We start from the raw sequence: 22,158 nt of genomic DNA, 5'->3' as shown, positions 1-22,158 counted from the left end.
ACAGCCTCAGTGTTCTTTGACCAGTCCAGTTTATTGTCAATTCGTATCCCCAGGTATTTGTAATCCTCCACCATGTCCACACTGACTCCCTGGATGGAAACAGGGGTCACCGGTACCTTAGCTCTCCTCAGGCCTACCACCAGCTCCTTAGTCTTTTTCACATTAAGCTGCAGATAATTCTGCTCACACCATGTAACAAAGTTTCCTACCGTAGCCCTGTACTCAGCCTCATCTCCCTTGCTGATGCATCCAACTATGGCAGAGTCATCAGAAAACTTCTGAAGATGACAGGACTCTGTGCAGTAGTTGAAGTCCGAGGTGTAAATGGTGAAGAGAAAGGGAGAGTTGGAATGTTATGGTGAGGTTGTATAAGGCTTTGATAAGGCCAAATTTGGAGTATTGTGTACAGTTTTGGTCACTAAATTACAGGAAGGATATTAAAAAGGTTGAAAGAGTGCAGAGAAAGTTTACAAGGATGTTGATGGGACTTGAGAAAGTGAGAAAGGTTGAATAGGTTAGGACTTTATTCCCTGGAGCATAGAAGAATAAGGGGAGATTTGATAGAGGTATATAAAATTATGATGGGTATAGATAGAGTGAATGCAAGCAGGCTTTTTTCACTGAGGCTAGGGGAGAAAAAAAACCAGAGGACATGAGTTAAGGGTGAGGGTGGAAATGTTTAATGGGAACATTAAGGGGTGCTTCACACAGAGAGTGTTGGGAGTGTGGAATGACCTGCCAGATGAAGTGGTAAATGCGGGCTCACTTCTAACATTTAAGAAAAACTTGGACAGGATATGGTCCAAGTGCAGGTCAGTGGGACTAGGCAGAAAAATGGTTCAGCACAGCCAAGAAGGGCCAAAAGGTCTGTTTCTGTGCAGTAATGTTATATGGTTCTATGGTAAGATTATTAAGGAGGATTAGGCTCTATAAGGCGCTGGTGAGACCTCACTTGGAGTACTGTGGGCAGTTTTGGTCTCCTTATTTAAGACAGGATGTGCTGACGTTGGAGAGGGTACAGAGAAGATTCACTAGGAGGATTCCGGGAATGAGAGGGTTAACATATGAGGAACGTTTGTCCGCTCTTGGACTGTATTCCTTGGAGTTTAGAAGAATGAGGGGGGACCTCATAGAAACATTTCAAATGTTGAAAGGCATGGGCAGTGGATGTGGCAAAGTTGTTTCCCATGATGGGGGAGTCTAGTACGAGAGGGCGTGACTTAAGGATTGAAGGGCACCCATTCAGAACAGAGATGAATAGAAATTATTTTAGCCAGAGCGTGGTGAATCTATGGAATTTGTTGCCACGGGTGGCAGTGGAGGCCAAGTCATTGGGTGTATTTAAGTCAGAGATTGATAGGTATCTGAGTAGCCAGGGCCTCAAAGGTTGTGGTGAGAAGGTGGGGGAGTGGGACTAAATGGGAGAATGGATCAGCTCATGATAAAATGGCGGAGCAGACTTGATGGGCTGAATGGCCGACTTCTGCTCCTTTGTCTTATGGTCTTATGAGCTGTAGAGAAGTTTTAAGTTGAAAGTAAACTTTGTTGTCAGAGTGTCACCACATACCCTGAGATTCTTTTTCTGTGGCATTCTTAGCAAATCTACAGAGCAGAAACTGTAAACATTAGTAACTGTGAACTGTAAACAAACTGCAAATGCAGATATACAGTAAATAAATAGCAATAAATAACAAGCATGAAATAGCAATATACAGGTTTCCCCTGCTATCCGAAGGTAGAGCGTTCCTATGAAACCGTTCGTAAGCCAAAATGGCGTAAAGCGAAGAAGCAATTACCATTAATTTATATTGGAAAAATTTTTGAGCATTCCCAGACCCAAAAAATAACCTACTAAATCATACCAAATTGCACATAAAACCTAAAATAACACTAACATATAGTAAAAGCAGGAATGATATGATAAATACACAGCCTAGATAAAGTAGAAATAATGTATGTACGGTGTAGTTTCACTTTACAGAATTGGGAAGGTTGAGCCAAAAGCGAGTTGTAGAAAGAAATCACATGCGCACGTACATGCATGCGCACACACCTGACTGCGCAAGGCTTTATGGTCATGGTAGTCTTTCTCGGGGTAAGCACAAGTTTAAAGTGGGCATCTTTTTTTGTAAAAGTGAAAATCCTCTTTTGGTTAGCGAAAGCAGGTACTTTCGTAAAAGCGAAATGTCGTAAAGAGAATGTTTGGAAAGTGGGGGACACCTGTAACAGGGTCCTTAAATGAATGTAGTTATCCCCTTTTATTCAAGAGCCTGATGGTTGAGGGGTAATAACTGTTCTTGAACCTGGTGGTGTGAGTCCTGAGGCACCTGTACCTTCTACCTGATGGCAGCAGTGAGAAAAGAGCATGGTCTGGATGGTGCTGATTTTAGACAATGGATGCTGCTTTCCTACAGCAACGTTTCATGTAGATGTGCCCAATGGTTGGAAAGGTTTTACGCATGATCTACTGGGCCAAATCCACTATCTTTTGTCGGATTTTCTGCTCAAAGACATTGGTGTTCCCATACCAGGCCATAATGCAGCCAGTCAGCACGCTTTACACCACACATCTATAGAAGTTTGCCAAGGTTTTTGATAACATGCTGAATCTTCACACACTCCTGAGGAAGCAGAGGTGCTGTCATGCTTTCTTCGCAAAAATATCTATCTATCTATTTATTTATTGTCTGGGACAGGTCCTCTTGAGATAGTGACACCCAGGAATTTAAGTAACTGACCATCTCCACCCCTGATCCTCGGATGATTATAAGCTCATGAACCTCTGTTTCCCTCTCCTGAAGTCTACAATCAGTTCCTTGGTCTTATTGACATTGAATGAGAGGTTGTTGTTGCTACACCACTCAGCCAAATTTTCAATCTCCCTGTATGCTGATTCATCACCCCCTTTGATACAGCCCACAACGGTGGTAACGTCAGCAAATTTGTATATGGTGTTGGAGCTGTACTTAGCCACACAGTCATAGGTGTAAAGCGAGTAGATCGGGGGCAGTGTGCCTATGCTGATGGAGATTGTGGAGGAGACGTTTTTGCCAATCCGAACTGACTTGGGTCTGCAAGTGAGGAAATCCAGAATGCAGTTGCACAAGGGGGTGTTGAGGTCCAGGTCTTAGAGTTTACTGTTAGCTTTTAGGGGATGATGGTGTTAAATGCCAGGCTGTAATTTATAAAGAGCATCCTGGTGTATGCACCTTTGCTGTTCAGGTGTTCCAGAGTTGTGCAAAGAACCATCAAGATAGCACCTGCTGCAGACCTTTTGCTTGGGTTGGCAAATTGGAGCGAATCCAAGTCACCATTCAGACTGTTGCTGATAGGCTTCAACACCAGCCTCTCAAAACAATTCATCACTGTGGATGTAAGTGCCACTGGGCGATAGTCATTTAGACAACTTACCATGCTCTTCTTGGGCACTGGTACGATTGAAGCCTGCTTGAAGCGGGTAGGTATCACACACTGCCGGAGCGAGAGGTTGAAGATATCCCTGAATACACCAGCCAGTTGGTGGGCACCAGTCTTCAGTACTCAGCCGGCTACTTCATCTGGACAGGATGCTTACCTTGGATTCACTCTCTTGAAGGCAGCCCACACGCCAACGTAAGATACTGAGACCAAAGGATCATCAGGAGGTATGGGGCTGTGCGATGGTTCCTCCCTGATCTGGTGATCAAAGCGAGCATAGAAAGCATTGAGCTCTTCTGGAAGTGAAGCTCTGCTGCCCCCTATTTCGCAATATTTAGCACAGATGAGTTCTTGAACATGGCCCAGTCCGCTCTCTCAAAGCAATCCTGTAACCATTCATCAGCCTCCTGCAGCCATCTCTTGGTTGTCTTGATCTCTGGAGCCTTGCTCTTCAGGCTTTGTATGCAGGGAGTAAGAGTACAGCCAAATGATCCAACTTGCCAAAATGCAGACTCGGAAAGCAATGATAGGCATTCCTATCACAGTGTACCAGTGGTATAGTGTGCTGGAATCTCTGGTGCAACAGGCTACATGCTGGTGAATATTGGGCAGGGTTTTCTTCAAACAGGCCTGGTTAAAGTCGCCAACTATAATTTGAAATGCGTCAGAATGACCTGAAAATCATTGAGGTAATTTTCATAGTCTGCTGTTATGAGAAAATTTAGATGCTGCAGACTGCATTGAAAGTAGTTCAAAAGGAATATATTTAAGAGGAAAACTGGTAAAATTTCCTGCAGACGACAGAGAATCGCCAGTGTACTCTGGCCCCATCTTCTCCTAAGTCAAGGGTCTGGATGTATTCAGCATGTCCTCGTACTCTGGAACAAACTGGATTGACAAAGATGGAAATCCCAATTCCAAAGATACTTGTTGGAATTGAGAGAAGATCAACTCTTGGAAGTCTGTAGCCATTACGTTGACTAAGTAACTGATATGATCTGCATGTGCAGCTAGGAACCCAAGTTATAAAAATATTGGCAAATTAATTTATTCTTGTCACATGTACCGAGGTGCAGTGAGAAACTTTGTTTTGCGTGCCATCCATACAGATCATTTCATCACATTAGTGCGTTGCGGAAGTAGTACAAGGGAAAAGCAATGGCAGAATGCAGAATAGAGTGTTACAGTTGAAGAGAAAGTACAGTGCAGGCAGGCAATAAGGTACAAAGTCATGATGGCATAGATTGTAACATAAAGAGTCTGGATTATTGTACTGGGGACCTTTCAGTGGTAGCTAACGGCACAGTGGAAGCTGTCTTTGAGCCTGGTGGTAGGTGCTCTCATGCTTTTGCATCTTCTACCTGACTGGTTATGATCAGACAAGGGTGTGCGAATATTTGATTAGGGATCAATCATTGAGTTGCATAGGGACAGCGTCTTACAGAAGATGGTGAATCGCTGGGTTTCTCTGTCTAAGAGGGTTGCAGATACTGGATCGTTTTAACAAGGGGATAGGTCAATTTTTGACAGGTCAGAGACATAACAAAGTAGCACAGAGAAGATGAGGCCTGTGGAGATCAGTCATGATCATGTGGATTCGTGGGCCAGTTTTGAAGGACTTCAGCTCTTTTCCTTTGTTATTTTGGCCCTCAGAAAACAGTCTAGGTTGAAATTCTTTCTGCAACTGTGTGTAAGTTGTTGAGTGAACCAAATTCAGTAAACTGAGTGAATTATTCAACCCAGTTCAAATGATTTCAAGTTAGTTGAACAACCATGAAAATGCACTTAATTGGGTATCACCATGACTCCATCCTCAGAAGGAGAATTTTAAACCAATAATGAGAGGAGTAATTTAGCCAGATTCACTGCTAACTGCTACAAGTAATTTAGAGAAACGGGACATTCTGGTTGGACCCCTGGATGATGGGAAGTTCTGTGGATACCTGGGTGGCAGGAAGTTCAGTTTGGATCTCTGGATGTTGGGAAGGTTGGAGGTAGAACAATTGGTATTACATTTTCTGTGGTTGCATGGAAAGATGCCATAAAACAGAATGAATCGTGTGAATGCTGAAAGGGGAAGAGAAGATCTAACTATTGGTGAGTAAGAAAAGTTACTAAGGATGATCAATTGTATTTGGAGGCTGGCGCCATAGAAGCTGAAGACTGAAGTCTTTACACTATCCAGGAGGAGAGGGGTGTAAGAGCAGAAGAGCAGAAAATGGAATAAAAATAGTCAAGTGACCTATCAACTATGGGTGAAGAGAAGCCATGGTATAGGTGGAGCAGGTGGAAGGAAGATGTATCAGAGACCACTTTGTGGAAATTGTTATCACTGGAGCAAATGTGACAGTGATTGAGAGTTGAGGCGCCAACGGATGTCTGTAAACCTACACAGATGTGTGTCACCAGCCTACCCTGGTGATGGACACGTCCGGAAAGGGAAAAGACAGAAACGGACCTTGTGACAAAATGGTGGAAATTGGCAAGACCATTAATGAAATTAGGTTCTGAGAGCAGGTTGTAGAACCAACATAGTACCAGAGAGAAAGAAGACCCCGGAAGGACTTGAAATGTAAATTATCCCTTTGCCTCCACAGACGCTGTCCGACACGATGACTTCCGCCAGCATTTTTTTTTCTGCGCCAAATTCCAACAACTGCATTGTTTAGTGTCTTGTGAAATAAATTTTTTTTATATATATCCAATAAAGCAAAGCTTGAGCTCACATGAGCTCCCAGAACTACACCTCTCATCTGGAGGTTAAGAAAATGTTTCATGTGAGGGGGATACTGGTGAAGAGGAACTGACTGTGCCTGTACTTATGGAAGAAACAGTGCCCTCAGAATGTCCTGATATGGGTTAAAGATGTAGGGGATTGTACGTCCATGGTAAGCGTTCGCTGGTGAGGTCTTGGGAAATCGAATGGACAGAAAGGCCTCAGACAAAGTTCTGAACAAGTGAGAAAGAATGGAGTCACAGGAGTCTCAGCTTTTATGAAGTTATGAACATATCTGTTAATACAAAATTATTAGCAGAGCAATAATTGCGCAGTTTTAAAATGTTAATCTATGGATATGCCTCCTAAGTTTCTTTGTGTAAAAATGAAGATAAGAGGTTCAGGTCGAGGACCTCACTGGCCTTCACCTCTGTCTATCTTTTGGTACAATTGGTACAAATGTTGGTATGTTGTGGCCCCAGTGTGAGAAAGTCCAGTGTTTGCAGTTGTACTGTGCTGATTGATTCTGCTAAAGGGAGGAATCCAGCAACTGCTGGTTTCCTCTAGCACTTTGTGTGTTTTGCTTAACATTTCCAGCATCTACAGAATCTCCTGTGTTTGTGCCATGTTTTTGACCAGTCTCCCCTCAAACTCTTTATTTTTATTGTTAGAAGAATGTTAGAGTCATAGAGATATAGAATCATGTTACTTGCTCAATTAACAGATCTTCCTAATTCCTCAGCCATTGTCTGCTGTAGACATTCAAGTGACAGAAAAACAAAACAATCAAATGTCCTTGGAAAAAATATTGCTATTAAAATACTAATGTAGAATAAAATTGTGTTTTACCTTGCCTTAGCAACAGCACCTGTAGCCACCATCGAACCTACCATCCTTAGAGTTAAACAGGGACAAACTGCTGAGTTCCGATGCACTGCAACTGGGAATCCTCCTCCCACCTTGGAATGGTTCGGTATGTTATTACGTCATTATTTTGATCTTTCCAAACAGTGAAGTTAGCGATGAAAGCATTTCACATCTTTAATTAAGCCTTTCTTATAATCACATATCGTACCAGTCAGAGTAGTTTTGTAGTAGTTATCTTTTCTATGTATCAAATTAGATTGGACTCTGAACTTCTGCCACTGCACCAGGAATTGTTAGGCTTCTTTATTTTTCTGGTGACCCAGCTATCTGAAAAAAAAAGCCATATAACCAAGTTTTGTGAACCTGGTTTTCTGAATTATTTACTCATAAAATGTGGTCTGATCGTCATCAGATTGTGATCTTCACAATAATAAACACAATCTGCCTAAACTAATAACACACAAACAATTGTACTACTTCTCGTCAATAATGAGTACACCATTTAAACTATCTGTCTCAGTTCAAAAAGTTATGTGAACCTCTGCAGTAATGCCTTCTACAAAATCTATTTGGAGTCAGATGTTCCAATCAATGAGATGAGATTGGAGGTGTGTTGGTTGTAGAGGTGCCCTGCCCTATAAAAAGACACAAAAAATCAGGTTACTGACAGAGCCTGCTATTCTCAAGAAAGACCTGTTTATGTGCACCAGGCCTCGATCAAAAAAACTTTCAGAGGACCTTAGAAGAAGAATTGTAGAGATGCATGAAGCTGGAAAAGGCTACAAAAGCATTTCTAAAAACCTGAGTGATTATCAGTCCACAGTAAGAGAAATTGTCTACAAATGCAAGAAATTCAGTACTGTTGCTACTCTTCCTAGGAGTTGGTGTCCTGCAAAGATTACACCAAGAGCACAATGTGCAGTGCTGAACGGGGTGAAAAAGAACCCAAAGCTAACAACAAAAGAACTTGCTTAAGTTATCTGTACATGTGTCCGCTATCAGAGAAACACTGAATGGTGTTCATGGAAGGACACCATAGAAGAAACCACTGCCCTTCAAAAAAAAACATTGTTGCACATCTCAAGTTTGCAAAAAGGCCACCTGGATGTTCCACAATGCTTCTGGTACGATGTTCTGTTGTAGATAAGACAAAAGTTGAACTTTTTGGCAGAACTACGCACCGCTATGTTTGGAGGAAAAGGGCACTGCACATCCTAACTGTGAGGCATTGTAGGAGGAGCATCATGGTTTGGGGCTGCTTTGCTGTCTCAGGGGCTGGACAGCTTGCAATCATTGAGGGAACAAATTCAAAATTGTTTCGAGGCTTTTTACAGGAGAATATCAGGGTAGCAGTCCATCACCTGAAACTTGGATGATGTAACAAAACAATGATCCGAAACAGTAAGTCAACAACAGAATGGTTTAAAAAGAAGAAAGTTCATGTTTTGGAATGGCCAAGTCAGGGTCCAGACCTTAACCCAATTGAGTTGCTGAAGAAGGCTGTTCATGCAAGGTATCCCATAAATATTGATGAACTGAAACGGTTTTGTATGGAGGAATGGTCTAACGTTCATCCTTGCTACTGTACAAGTCTGATCAGCAGCTACAGGGAACGTTCAGTGGAGGTTATCGCTGCTAAAGGAGGTTCTACCAGTTATTAAATACAAGGGTTCAAATACTTTCTCCAGCCAGGACTATAAATAGTTAAACATTGTGTTCAATAAAGATACAAAAAGTATAATTGTTTATGTGTGAATACTTTAGGCAGATTATGTTTATTATTGTGACTTACAAAATGTGGTCTGATCTTCATCTGAGCAATTAATACAGAAAATCAGATAATTGCAAACAGTTTACAAACTTTTTCTGTAATGGTACGTTTGAGCAGGAAGCTAGTGTACAAGAGAATCTCCTAATCTTACTCTCAACCTGGGCTGCCCAGTTCATGGTAAGAATATGCAGCGCATTGTCACGTAGATTGCTTATCTTTATTTAGCTAAAATTGGGCCATTCATAAAGTATTTTAAAATACATTTGTCCCTCCATACCAGAGACCATTCACTAAAACAGTCCCTTATTGAAAGAAAAAAAATCAAACAGTAAGTTCACTCGTCTCGTTAAAACTAAAAGATTTCAGACGGTTTCATGTTCGCAGACTAAGTACAATTTACAATGCATGCTAAATGTTAGCAAATCAACCACACAGCTCACATTCAAATGTCCCACATGCTATTGACTTGGGTAATGCACAAGTCCTTACATGTTTCGGAATTTAGAGTGAAGAGTTCAAGGATTCCTAAATTAACACATACAGGAACCTGTACAACTATGTCCAAGGAATTCATGCGAATCCAAACTCTAGTCTTAGACACTTGGACCACTCCCAGCTGGCGGAGTATTTGACTTATTTGAAAACCAAATTTTGGAAGTAGAATGTTGTTACAGAACATACACCTTTGGTTTTAAATGCTGCAAAAGTCAAATGTAGGATCCTCTTTAACACTAGTTCTGTCAAGGCAGAAAATAAATTGCAAATTATCCAGCATTCAAGCTTTTGAAGTATGCTTTTTAAAATCCTGAATTACATGCTGGCATTAGTTTTGCAAGAGCTGCTGATTTGTGCAAGCTGGTGTTCAATCCCAGTGAGGGCAAGGGTTACTTTTTGTCTCAGAAATGGGAAATAATCTTTGTTGTTAAGCCCTATTTCCACATTCAGAATTGCATAATTATACCTTCACTGCATGAGGGAATGAAGGTGTAGTCATTCTGTGATAGGTAGTAATGGCAGAAATATACAGTCATCTTAATCTGCTTCTGTATAGAAGTCTAAATAATCTCCCGGAGTGACCAGTAAAATAAATTAGTTCATAACATGATGATATCAGCAGGACAGCTCGTGGAACTCCGCGTTCCAGCTCTAGGGACCCAGGTTCAATTCTGACCTCTGCATGTTCCTCCTGTGAAATGTTTTTTTTTCTCTGGGTGCTCCCAACAATGTTGCTGATTGTTGGGTGCATTGGCCACTGTAAGTGGTGGCTGTTAGGTGAATTGGGAAGACGTATAAGAGAGTAGGTTACAGGGAAAATGTGGGGGAATCGGATTTGTCTAAGAGCCAGCACGGCTCCCTTCTAGGTTGGAAGAAACTCTGGAATGTGGATATTATGATAATTGGGTGTTTCTATCTTCCAGGAGGTCAAGGTAATATTATTTCACCAAATGCAGTAATTCAGGGTGGACTCCTCCGTATCGTCGCTACAGAGCATTCTGATGAAGCAGAGTATTCTTGCAAAGCATCAAACAGTGTTGGACACCACATCGCCACAGCAATTCTCTATGTGCAAAGTAAGAATCAAGTTAAGTTTCCACAGGGCAGTATCGTAGACCCAACTTCACCTGCTCTATCAATAACCTTCAAAGTCAGATAAGGTTTATTAACACTGACATTCTATCACAAAGTTGGTTGATTTGGCAGCAGAACAGTGCAAAAGAGGAATAATGGGGTAGTGTTAATGGATTCATAGACTGTTCAGAAATCTGATGTCAGAAGGGAAAGCTGCTGCTGCAAAGGCATTGTGTGAGGGTCTTCAGGGCCAATAAGGCCAACTTACTGAGGCAGCGTCTTTGCAGATGCCCTTGATGGTGGCAATGCTGTTCCCATGATGGGGCGGGCTGATATACTGCCCCTGCAGCTTCTTTCAGTCCTCTGCATTGAAGACTCCATACCAGGCAGTGATGCAACCAGTCAGAATGCTCCCTACCGTACATCTGTAGAAATTGGCTAGAGTCTTTGGTTACATACCAGATCTCCTGAATCTTCTGATGCAGTAGAGCTGCCTTTGTGATTGCACCAGTCTATCACGCACAGGAAGGATCCTCCAAGATCTTGACACGAAGTTTCTTGCCCTTTCCACTGCTGACCCCTCAATGAGGTCTGTGTTTCCAGATCCCAAACAGCAAAGCAGTCCTTGATGCATGTCGAAAATTCTAAACAGGCTTCATTCTTGTGCTGGGGGACAGTAAGAAATATTGTTGACACATGATACTAACACCTTCTATTATTAACTTATCCTTACCTACTACTGCCAAGCAATGTTCGTCTCCAACAAGTGAAAGTGTCCTTGGTTCTCAGTTTTATTGATATCATCAGATCTCTAACATCAACTGGCCAGGAACTTAACTGACCAGTCATGTGAATACCATGGCAACAGGAGCAAATTGGAAACTGGATGTCAACACCCCCATCCTCCCTCTCTGTGTGACTCAGTCCCTTGAGTTCCCAAAGATTATTCCCCATGTTGTAACCTTTTACAAAGCAGAAGTTAGGGAGATAATAAAATATTCTCCACTTAACCTGGATGAATTCACTTCCAAAAAAATTCAAATGCTTGTTGGTCTCCGAGACTATTCTGCCTGTATCATTGGCTCCCTACCCACACTCCTGAATGTTTATTTTCTCTACCACAGCTGCAACAAAAGAAATGGTTTTGAAGTCCATCAGGGGCAAGGTCTAGAGCATCAAACAAATGCAACTGAAAGGGGGTGAATGAAGATACATTTGTAGTAAAGGCCCAAACAGAAGGGGACACAGATTCGAAGGGCTGATGGAGGTTACAAAAATGAGGTTCAAGTCCAGAATAGAAGTCAAGCATGGAGATAAGATTTTAAGTTCCCTGCCCCCACCACTTTATTTTATTCTAACTTCCCTGGCCCCCACTGCTTTATTTTCACCATGGATGTCCAGTCCCTATATACTTCCATGCCCCATCAGGAAGGTCTCAAAGCTCTCCGCTTCTTTTTGGAATCCAGACCTAATCAGTTCCCCTCCACCACCACTCTGCTCTGTCCAGCGGAATTAGTCCTTACTCTTAATAATTTCTCCTTTGGCTCCTCCCACTTCCTCCAAACTAAAGATGTAGCTATGGGCACCCGCATGGGTCCGAGCTATGTCTGCCTTTTTGTTGGCTTTGTGGAACAATCTATGTTCCGAACCTATTCTGGTATCTGTCCCCCACTTTTCCTTCGCTACATCGATGACTGCATTGGCACTGCTTCCTGCACGCATGCAGAACTCGTTGACTTTATTAACTTTGCCTCCAACTTTCACCCTGCCCTCAAGTTTACCTGGTCCATTTCCGACACCTCCCTCCCCTTTCTAGATCTTTCTGTCTCTATCTCTGGAGACAGCTTATCTACTGGTGTCTACTATAAGCGTACTGACTCTCACAGCTACCTGAACTATTCCTCTTCCCACCCTGTCTCTTGCAAAAATGCCATCCCCTTCTCGCAATTCCTCCGTCTCCGCCGCATCTGCTCTCAGGATGAGGCTTTTCATTCCAGGACGAGGGAGATGTCCTCCTTTTTCAAAGAAAGGGGTTTCTCTTCCTCCACCATCAACTCTGCTCTCAAATGCATCTCCCCCATTTCACACACATCTGCTCTCACTCCATCCTCCCGCCACCCCACTAGCAATAGGGCTCCCCTGGTCCTCACCTACCACCCCACCAGCCTCCAGGTCCAACATATTATTCTCCTTAACTCCCGCCACCTCCGGCGGGATCCCACCACTAAGCACATCTTTCCCTCTCCCCCTCTCTCTGCTTTCCGCAGGGATCCCTCCCTACGCAACTCCCTTGTCCATTCGTCCCCCCCATCCCTCCCCACTGATCTCACTCCTGGCACTTATCCTTGTAAGTGGAACAAGTGCTACACATGCCCTTACACTTCCTCCCTTACCACCATTCAGGGCCCCAGGCAGTCCTTCCAGGTGAGGCGATACTTCACCTGTGAGTCGGCTGGGGTGATATACTGCGTCCGCTGCTCCCGATCTGGCCTTCTATATATTGGCGAGACCCGACGCAGACTGGGAGATCGTTTTGCTGAACACCTACGCTCTGTCCACCAGAGAAAGCAGGATCTCCCAGTGGCCACATATTTTAATTCCACATCGCATTCCCATTCTGATATGTCTATCCACGGCCTCCTCTACTGTAAAGATGAAGCCACACTCAGGTTGGAGGAACAACACCTTATATTCCCTCTAGGTAGCCTCCAACCTGATGGCATGAACATTGACTTCTCTAACTTCCGCTAATGCCCCACCTCCCCCTCGTACCCCATCCGTTAATTATATACACACATTCTTTCTCTCACTCTCCTTTTTCTCCCTATGTCCCTCTGACTATACTCCTTGCCCATCCTCTGGGTTCCCCCCCCCTTTTCCTTCTCCCTGGGCTTCCTGTCCCATGATCCTCTTATATCCCTTTTGCCAATCAACTGTCCAGCTCTTGGCTCTATCCCTCCCCTCCTGTCTTCTCCTATCATTTTGGATCTCTCCCTCCCCCTCCCACTTTCAAATATCTTACTAACTCTTCCTTCAGTTCGTCCTGACGAAGGGTCTCGGCCTGAAACGTCGACTGTACCTCTTCCTAGAGATGCTGCCTGGCCTGCTGCGTTCACCAGTAACTTTGATGTGTGTTGCATGGAGATAAGAATTGTGGGGTGCTGCTGTCAGATTGCTTGTGTAGATGTGCAAGCAAGGAGGTGAAAGGCAAACAGGATTTGGGTCATAGTTCCAGTTAGGTTTGATGAGTAGGAGAAATTAGGGAGGCTGAGTGTGTTTTCCTTGAAGTGAGGAAGGTTAGGAGGCAACATCACTGAGGTGTATCAAATTACAAGAAGTGGAGAAAGGGCAGACTGCAGATAACTTTGACCCATTTTAGAAATAGATAAAACCAGAGGGCTCAGGTTAAGTGAGTGACACGAGATCTGAAGAGGATCTTTTAGAGGCTATTGAGTATCTGGAATGTTCTGCCTGAGAGAATGGTGACACTGACAGCAGTTAGGAGGCTGAGCACTTAAATTTCCTCAGGATAGTAGGCTAATGGGATTAAAATGGATGGGTGCCCACTGATAGATGTGTTGGGATGAATGGTCTGCCTCCAAGCTGTCTGAATCTATGGTGCAAATTGGGCTGCAGCAGGCAACATGTAGAAATTTGTTTCAACAAACCAAACCTCGGTCAGATATGGAAAAGTGGTTTACAGGGAGAGTTCAAAACACTTCAAATCAGTAAATTCAAATTCTAGCGTAAATTTAACATGTAAAGCATTGAATAAAGACAATAATTATTGAATGAGTACAATATTTTAAAATATGATCATTATCAGTGCCATTCTATGGGGTGATGAGCAGTGTTCACTGGATCTGTAGATAACATGTGCATGGGCATCATATCTCCACTGTTTAGAAGGTCTCATCACATTTGCAGAAACATTCTTGTGTAATCAGGCAGAGCCACACTACAGGAATGGGGATTAAATGTCTCCCTTCGATTGATGAGGTCTGTCGGGCCCATTGTTAAAGGACTATGTAGTGTTGATCTTGTAGACTGATTGCCATAATGTGATCAAATTAAGTAACCAAAGTGGTCTGCCTTCCTCCTCCTTGACAGTTGGCACAGGCCCAGCTTTGGCAGTATTCAGTGGTTAGGAGATTGCAACAACCTATTCTTTAAAAAATCACAAGCTGCCAGTCAGTTGAAATGTTAATGCAACATCGGGAATGCCTCTTGCTGTCACTGTAATACTCAGTAGTATTTCACTCAGCATTTGTAATATTTTCTCAGTCAGTCTAAGCCGGACATTAATTCTCTGTAATGTGCTGTCAAGCTGATGTCGTGGGCTGCGTATGACATCTGCCTTTTAATAAAACATCTAATAAAGGAACTTGATCCCCCACTCGGATCCAGAACATGCCAGAGTCAGTCTGCTATTCAACATTGGTTAAAATTTACAAATCTAGTGGCAACTGTTTACTTTGCAAATAACTTCCACCTTTCTTCAACCTTGTCTCCCAGCCTAAATTTTCATTCCCTCTGCCAGTGTTGTAGTGTGTCTCTGCATCTATAAAATGCACTGCAGAATCAGAATCAGAATCAGGTTTATTATCACCGGCAAGTGACATGAAATTTGTTAACTTAGCAGCAGCAATTCAATGCAATACATAATATAGAAAAAAACAAAATAAAATCAAAACAATAAATAAATAAATAAATTACAATATACAACAGGAATTCTGCAGATGCTGGAAATTCAAGCAACACACACCAAAGTTGCTGGTGAACGCAGCAGGCCAGGCAGCATCTCTAGGAAGAGGTACAGTCGACGTTTCAGGCCGAGACCCTTCGTCAGGACTAATTACAGTATATGTATATTGAATAGATTAAAAATCGTGCAAAAAACCCAGAAATAATGTATATTAAATAAGTGAGGTAGTGTCCAAGGGTGCGATGTTCATTTAGGAATTGGATGGCAGAGAGGAAGAAGCTGTTCCTGAGTCGCTGAGTGTGTGCCTTCAGCTTCTGTATCTCCTACCTGACGGTAACACTGAGAAAAGGGCATGCCCTGGGTGCTGGGGGTCCTTTCTGAGACACCGCTTCTTGAAGATGTCCTGGGTACTTTGTAGGCTAGTACCCAAGATGGAGCTGACTAAATTTACAACCCTCTGCAGCTTCTTTCAGTCCTGTGCAGTAGTTATCCCTCCACTCAATACTAGACAGTGATGCAGCCTGTCAAAATGCTCTCCACAGTGCAACTGTAGAAGATGTTGAGTGTATTTGTTGACATGCCAAATCCCTTCAAACTCCTAATGAAGTATAGCCAACTGTCTTGCCTTCTTTATAACTGCTTTGATGTGTTGGGACCAGGTTAGACCCTTAGAGATCTTGGCACCCAGGAACTTGAAACTGCTCACTCTCCACTTCTGATCCCTCTATGAGGATTGGTATATGTTCCTTCGTCTTACCCTTCCTGAGGTCCACAATCAGCTCGTTTATCTTACTGACGTTGAGTAGCAGGTTGTTGCTGTGGCACCACTCCACTAGTTGGCATATCTCACTCCTGTATTCCCTCTCATTACCACCTGAGATTCTACCAACAATGGTTGTATCGTCAGCAAATTTATAGATGGTATTTGAGCTATGCCCAGCCACACCGTCATGTGTATATAGAGAGTAGAGCAGTGGGCTAAGCACACATGCTTGATGTGCACCAGTGTTGATTGTCAGCGAGGAGGAGATATTATCACTAATCCGCACAGATTGTGGTCTTCCAGTTGGGAAGTTGAGGACCAATTGCAGAAGGAGGTACAGACGGCCAGGTTTTGCAACTTCTCAGTCAGGATTGTGGGAGAAATGATGTCAAATGCTGAGCTATAGTCGATGAACGGCATCCTGGCTGTGTGAAGAGCTATTGAGATTGCATCTGCCATTGACCTATTGTGGCAATAGGCAAATTGCAATGGGTTCAGGTCCTTGCTGAGGCAGGAGTTCAGTCTAGTTATGACCAACCTATTAAAGCATTTCATCACTGTAGATGTGAGTGCCATTGGGCTGTAGTCATTAAGGCAGCTCACATTGCAGTGCTGTTATATTCTGGTAGACTGACTTCTACCTTGCAGTGGCCAGAAAACAGTTCTCAGATACTTCCTTTTACCAAACCCTGGACTATGACTCCACTGACAACTGGCAGACCATCATCCCCCACATTGTCACAGATTTCATGGTCTCAAGAGGTCTCCCCTCCACAGCCTCCAACCTGACATTGCCTCGACCCTGTACTTCCTGCTTCTATTTGTAATCAGCATCTACCAACAAGAGTGTCCTGGTAGACCCATTTCTACTTATTCTTGTCTTACTCTTGTTCCACTGAACTCGTATTCTCATGTCTTGACTCCTTCCTGTCTCCCTTTGTCCATTCCCTTCCCGCCTACATCATGGACAACTAACTGCCTGCTGTCCATCGTTTTGACAACTTCTGATTTCCCCCCCACCCCCCCCACTTCCTCACCATCAGAATAAAAGCCAGAATGTATACACTTCCACTCCCCAGCAGAAAGGACTTAAAATCCTCTGCTTCTTTCTCCACCAGAGCTCCATTTAGTTCACCTTCACCGTCACTTTCATCCCCTGACAGGCTTGTTCTTACCCTAAATAGCTTCTCTTCTGGCTCCACTCATTTCCTTCAAATCAAACATGGACCCCAGCTATGCCTTATCTTTTCATTGTCCACATGCAGCAATTCTTTTTCCAAACTTTCTCCTGAGATCAACATTCTGTCAATCAAAGATGTCTAATTCTGAAATGGACATAATGAACCGAGTTTTCTAACAAAGGAGAATTTAATACTGAGGTTGCAGTGTGCCCAGAGAGAAGATGAGGTGTTGTATTTCAAGTGTGCATTGGGCCTCAGTGTAACCATGTGTGGAAGGACCATTTGGTGGGTTACTTGATGCAGGAAAGAGGAATAAACTAAAGCAATCAAAACCAGTGTTGGACTATCAAAGCAATAGTGACCCTGCAGTAGTATCCTTTAAGATATTGATTGTAGATGACACTGAATTAGCAAGGATGATTATTATTGAGGAACACTGAAGTGTAGGAAAATTGGACATAATTGTGGGAGGCATGAAAGCGTAGGTGTTCGCGTAACGCTGTTCCAGCACCAGTGACTAGGCTCCATTCCACCAGCCTCTCTAGGAGTTTGAATGTTCTCCCCATGACCACATGGGTTTCCTCCAGATGCTCCAGAATCCTCCCACATTCCAGAGATGTACATGTTAGTGAGTTACAGTGACTGAACACGTGGGTGTAACAGGGTAGCGGGAGCTCATTTGGCCAGAATGGCCTGTTAGCATACTGTATCTCTAAATAAAAAATAATTGGCAAATTAATTTCGCTGTGCACTGTGAAGTGTAAGATTTCAGTGAGAAATATAACGCTACAAATTACTCGGAACTAGGAATCGAATAATCTCATGAGATAGAAGAGCAAAAATTTTAGGCAGCAAAGATGCAAATCATGAAAAGTGGTGACAGCTGCTTAATAAGAGCATCAGTTCACTGAGGTATAAAAACAGTGAGATTTATGTTGACGGGAGAATTGAAAAGTAGAGGGGTTTTGCTTAACTTGTGTCAGACCTTGGTTAGATCTCGACTATTGTGCATACATTTCTGGTCGGCACATTGTAAAAAGTACACTGGGGAGGGCGCAATGAAGACTTGCAGCAATGTATCAAGAGGTTTTATCTATTCTGAAAGAGTGAAGGTTAGGCTCATCCTTGAAGGATATTTGTGGCCTTATTAAAGGCATGAGATGCTTGTCATGGGGAGACAGTGTTTTCGCTTATGAGGGTGAGGAAAACAGGAGTCTTGCAGTACGTGAAGCTAAAAAAAGATAAGGACTTTGGGAGAAATATTTTTACCCAAAAACTTGGGATTTATGGTATTTTGTACCACAGGGAGGGTTAATGTGAGAAGTTGGGAGATACTTAAGGTAGCCAAAGAAAAATCATGAGCGAGAGAAGGGACAGAGTGTTATGAGTATAGGATGAGGAAGGTTAGAGGGAGACTTGTGGAACATAAATGCCAGTCTGGACATACCTGCTTCTGTTCTGCATGTTCAGTGTAATTCTATGCTGTAAGGGTGTTGAAAAGTTAGATAAAGTAAATTAGGTGCTGCATCTGCTGCCATTCTAATGTGGCTAACCTCTTGAGGAATATTTTGCTCACCCTTATCTATGCTTTTTGATCTAGTTTAAGAGAGCTGTGTCCTATTTATAGGTGTTGGTAACATGCCTCAGGTGCAAGTCAGTCCCCAACGGGTAGAGGTCCCAGAGGGTGATACAGTAAGGTTGTACTGTCGAGCAGGAGGACATCCTTCACCAACACTCACATGGAAGAAACATGGAGGAGAACTACCACCCCAGGTACCAATGACATTAACTCAAAAATCTTGTTTAATCACGTGAAAACAAATGATTCAATATCTTTGTTTAGTTTAAAGCAATTTTAATTATCTTTTATTAAGAGCACAGTTAATTTATCATGAGAAAGAAAGATTTTCCTCTAATGCACAAGTTTGATGCCTTCCCACTCATTCCATTGAACCTTCTGATCCACCACCTCCAATATTTAATCATTGACGAAGTTCAACCAAGACAGCTTACACATTGCTCTAGTAATTTGTCGATTGGTGTGTGAACAATATCACAGTCAATGAAGTGAAAAATGATTTCTTGTACCAAAGGTTGTGGAGTGTGATATATCAGTGTTTACATTTCCATAAATTCAGAAACAAGTTTGTAAAAAGATAACCTTTTTAATATTGTTTTTGCAATACAATTTAATTTTTACTTACTTTTGCTTTGGTCGATAGTTATAGTTAATAGATCTTTGATATTTTCAGTTTTGAAACATGCCATTGAAACTTCCAAATGTGGCACTAGTTAATCAACAACTTGCTGTTTAGTTTATACTTCTGATTCACTACCATGTGTGACTGTCTCTGGCTGGGATTCTTTTGGTTGTCCCATTTCTTGCATCCTGAGAATTCATTTGAGTGTTGATCCAGAGCAGTATAAAGGGCACTTTGTTTTGGTTCTGCACACAAGAAAGTGATCCACAGTCAATTTCCAAGCTGAGCAGTTTCATAATAAGCAATATCATGGAAGTAATTATGTTTACAATGCACTCTTTGCAATTTAAAGGGGAGAACTTCTTGTGGGGCGGCTGTAAGTATTCCTCCTTTGGCAACTGAATAAAGTTTGAAGATGACATGCGTATCTTGTATTTTACAGTTGCATAATGTTTCTTTTATATTTAAATGCAGTGTGCTAATCCTTAATTTAGGAAGAGATTCCTAAAGAATTATATTCAGTTTGTCACACAGCAAAGTGTCCATGAATGTTTCATTTGTTACAGCTAATAAAAAAGTAGTCCTTGATGGTTTCAATATACTTAAAAGACATTATAAATGGGTATGAATCAATGAGCAGGTTCTCAGATCAGGCATTCTATCCAGCGAGGCCAGCTCTGGAAATGGAGGTGCATTGTCAATGACTTTCTGCCCATTAAAAAGATAATGTAGTCCTGAAGAATCATTCATGTGATTCTCAGAGGAGCTGCCAGGGTGGATAGTGAGTGAATATTTTACCTGCTGGATGAGTCTGGAATTGAGGGGCTTAGTTTCAGATGAGAGGTTCTCCATTTCAGACTGAGGAGGAGTTCTTTCTCTCAGAGTATGAATCTTTGAGCTCCTTGTTCCAGAGAAGTGTGAGGGTGAATTTATTGTTTATGTTCAAGATGCAAGGTAACAGACTTTAAATGGCAGGGGAGTTGAGGAGTGAGCAGGAAAGTGATGCTGAGGCCAAGGTTAGATCAGCTTTGGTGGTCCCTGAACTGTGGAGCAAACTCTGTCTGCTCCAGTTCCCATTTCATACGTTCTTAAAGCAAGTTTCGTTTTGCTCAGCTCCCTTTGTTTTGTATCACAGAATGAATCCTTGTTAGGCACCTCCATGTCTTGATAGCAACAGGAAGGCACACAGGACCTAGCCAGCTCTCTAGAAGACCATAAGACATAGGAGCAGAATTAGGCCATTCAGCCCATCGAGTCTGCTCTGCATTCCATCATGGCTGATTTAATATCCTTCCCAACCCCATTCTCCTGCCTTGTCCCTTAACCTTTGATGCTCTGATCAATCAAGAACCTATCAACCTCCATCTTAAATTAACCAAATAACTTGGCCTGCACAGCCATCTGAGGTAATGAATTCCACAGATTCATGACCCTCTGGCTAAGGAAGTATTTCCTCATTTCTGTTCTGAAAGGATGTCAGTCAGTTTCAAGGTTGTGCCCTCTGGGTGGCCTGGATTCCCCCACTATAGGAAACACCCTCTCCACATCCACTCTATCTAGTCCTTTCAATTTTTGATGGGTTTCAATGAGGTCTCACCCCCACCCCATTCTAAACACCAGTGAGTACAGGCCTAGAGCCATCAAATATTCCTTATATGTTAAGCCCTTCTTAGATAAAGGGCCCAGAGATGCTCACAGTGTCTTATAAAGCCTGGGCATTACATCCTTGCTCTAATATTCTAGTCCTCTCGAAATGAATGCTAACATTGCACTTGCTTTCCTTATCGTACGACCACAACCACCTGCTCCTATGGCTTCACGAGATACCGATTAGAGGATCAAAGCAGGTGCTACACCTTGCCCAAGGATGTCCTGCAGACTCGCAGAGGGAAGGAGCGCCTTAAACCTCTTTTGGTAGAGTCGTATCTCCCATCCCGTATCATTCACTTTTCCAGTTTTTCTGCCCTCATTATTGCCCTGTCCTGTTACTGTGGATACTGCAATCCTACAGGAACATAGCCAGATGGCAGATGACCGTAATCTGAACTACCTCCACCATCAGCAAATAGTCACAGGACCCTTGACCAGCTTGCAAGCAGACAAGGGAGTCCAGCCCGGTCTCAATCGAAGGCCGTATTCTCCCCAGTGTCCTGTCCACTGCTGAGTGTTCCAGCTCAGACAGTTCACTGCAGCCAGGGACTGGACCTGGAGTCTTTTCTTTTCAGTATTAAACTACATGGTATTTTGTCTGTCTGAGAACCGGGCTCGTAACATGCAGGCTGATGAATGATTTCTTTCAGAGGTAAGGGTAGGCTTTGCACATATGATGTGACCTTGCAAGCCTGACCACCTTGTACACTCACTCAGCAACTGCTGTTCCCTGTCTTCTGCTGCTGATCAAGTCAGAGTTTAAGGAGGTAATTGTGGGTCTGAACTGTGATTCCTGCCATGATGCGAAGATAATGGATCATTTGGAAAAGAAGACTGGAATGTGGCTTTTACAAATCTGTACAAGGGTGTGCGAGGACCTAGCATGGGTACTGTGGATCAGATGTCTGAGTTGCCAGTGTTAAGGTCCCTCAGCAACATGGCCTGGATAGTTCCATAATCTATTATCTTCGGTGACCTGTTGCATCTGATCTGAGTTTGCTGTTTGCACTTGTGTTTTCCTCTCCTCTCCTCTCTGTCCAGGCTGTCTCCTTATTTGGTTTCCTTCCACTGGAAAGTGGTTACAGTGCTGAGAACTTGGAGAGGCACATCCAAGAGCTGCAGGTAGCTGCCCGGCTCTGGGCACCAGAATTTGCTCAGCAATTATTAACCCACTGCTTTCAGAGCATTCCACTCCAGCCTGATGTGAGCTTTTCTAGAGCAGTGCAGATGTGAGTTGCCATATCCAGAGCAGCATTGAAGGCAGCAAGGGTCTGGGGTGATGGCAGATGCAGGTTACCAGGCCCATGTACTGGAAAAC

At 43.0% G+C, this 22,158-nt stretch overlaps 1 protein-coding gene across 7 annotated transcripts in view; it reads left to right on the top strand.

Annotated features, from left to right (window-relative positions):
* Positions 1–22,158, top strand: part of hspg2 (heparan sulfate proteoglycan 2) — a 551,229-nt gene that overhangs the window by 376,344 nt on the left and 152,727 nt on the right. For 6 of the 7 annotated variants that reach the window (XM_072245063.1, XM_072245064.1, XM_072245068.1 and 3 more), the window contains 4 exons: positions 6,993–7,106; positions 10,190–10,342; positions 18,617–18,762; positions 21,882–21,962. In XM_072245063.1, coding sequence (XP_072101164.1) covers positions 6,993–7,106; positions 10,190–10,342; positions 18,617–18,762; positions 21,882–21,962 — 494 coding nt within the window. The remainder of the gene's footprint in view (positions 1–6,992; positions 7,107–10,189; positions 10,343–18,616; positions 18,763–21,881; positions 21,963–22,158) is intronic. The other variant, XM_072245067.1, reaches the window with a different exon arrangement.

The sequence above is a fragment of the Mobula birostris genome, chromosome 27, assembly GCF_030028105.1.
Source record: "Mobula birostris isolate sMobBir1 chromosome 27, sMobBir1.hap1, whole genome shotgun sequence".
In the NCBI taxonomy this organism is placed as follows: Eukaryota; Metazoa; Chordata; class Chondrichthyes; order Myliobatiformes; family Myliobatidae; genus Mobula; species Mobula birostris.
The sequence above is the reverse complement of the archived record's forward strand: the minus strand, read 5'-3'. Positions and strand labels throughout refer to the sequence as shown.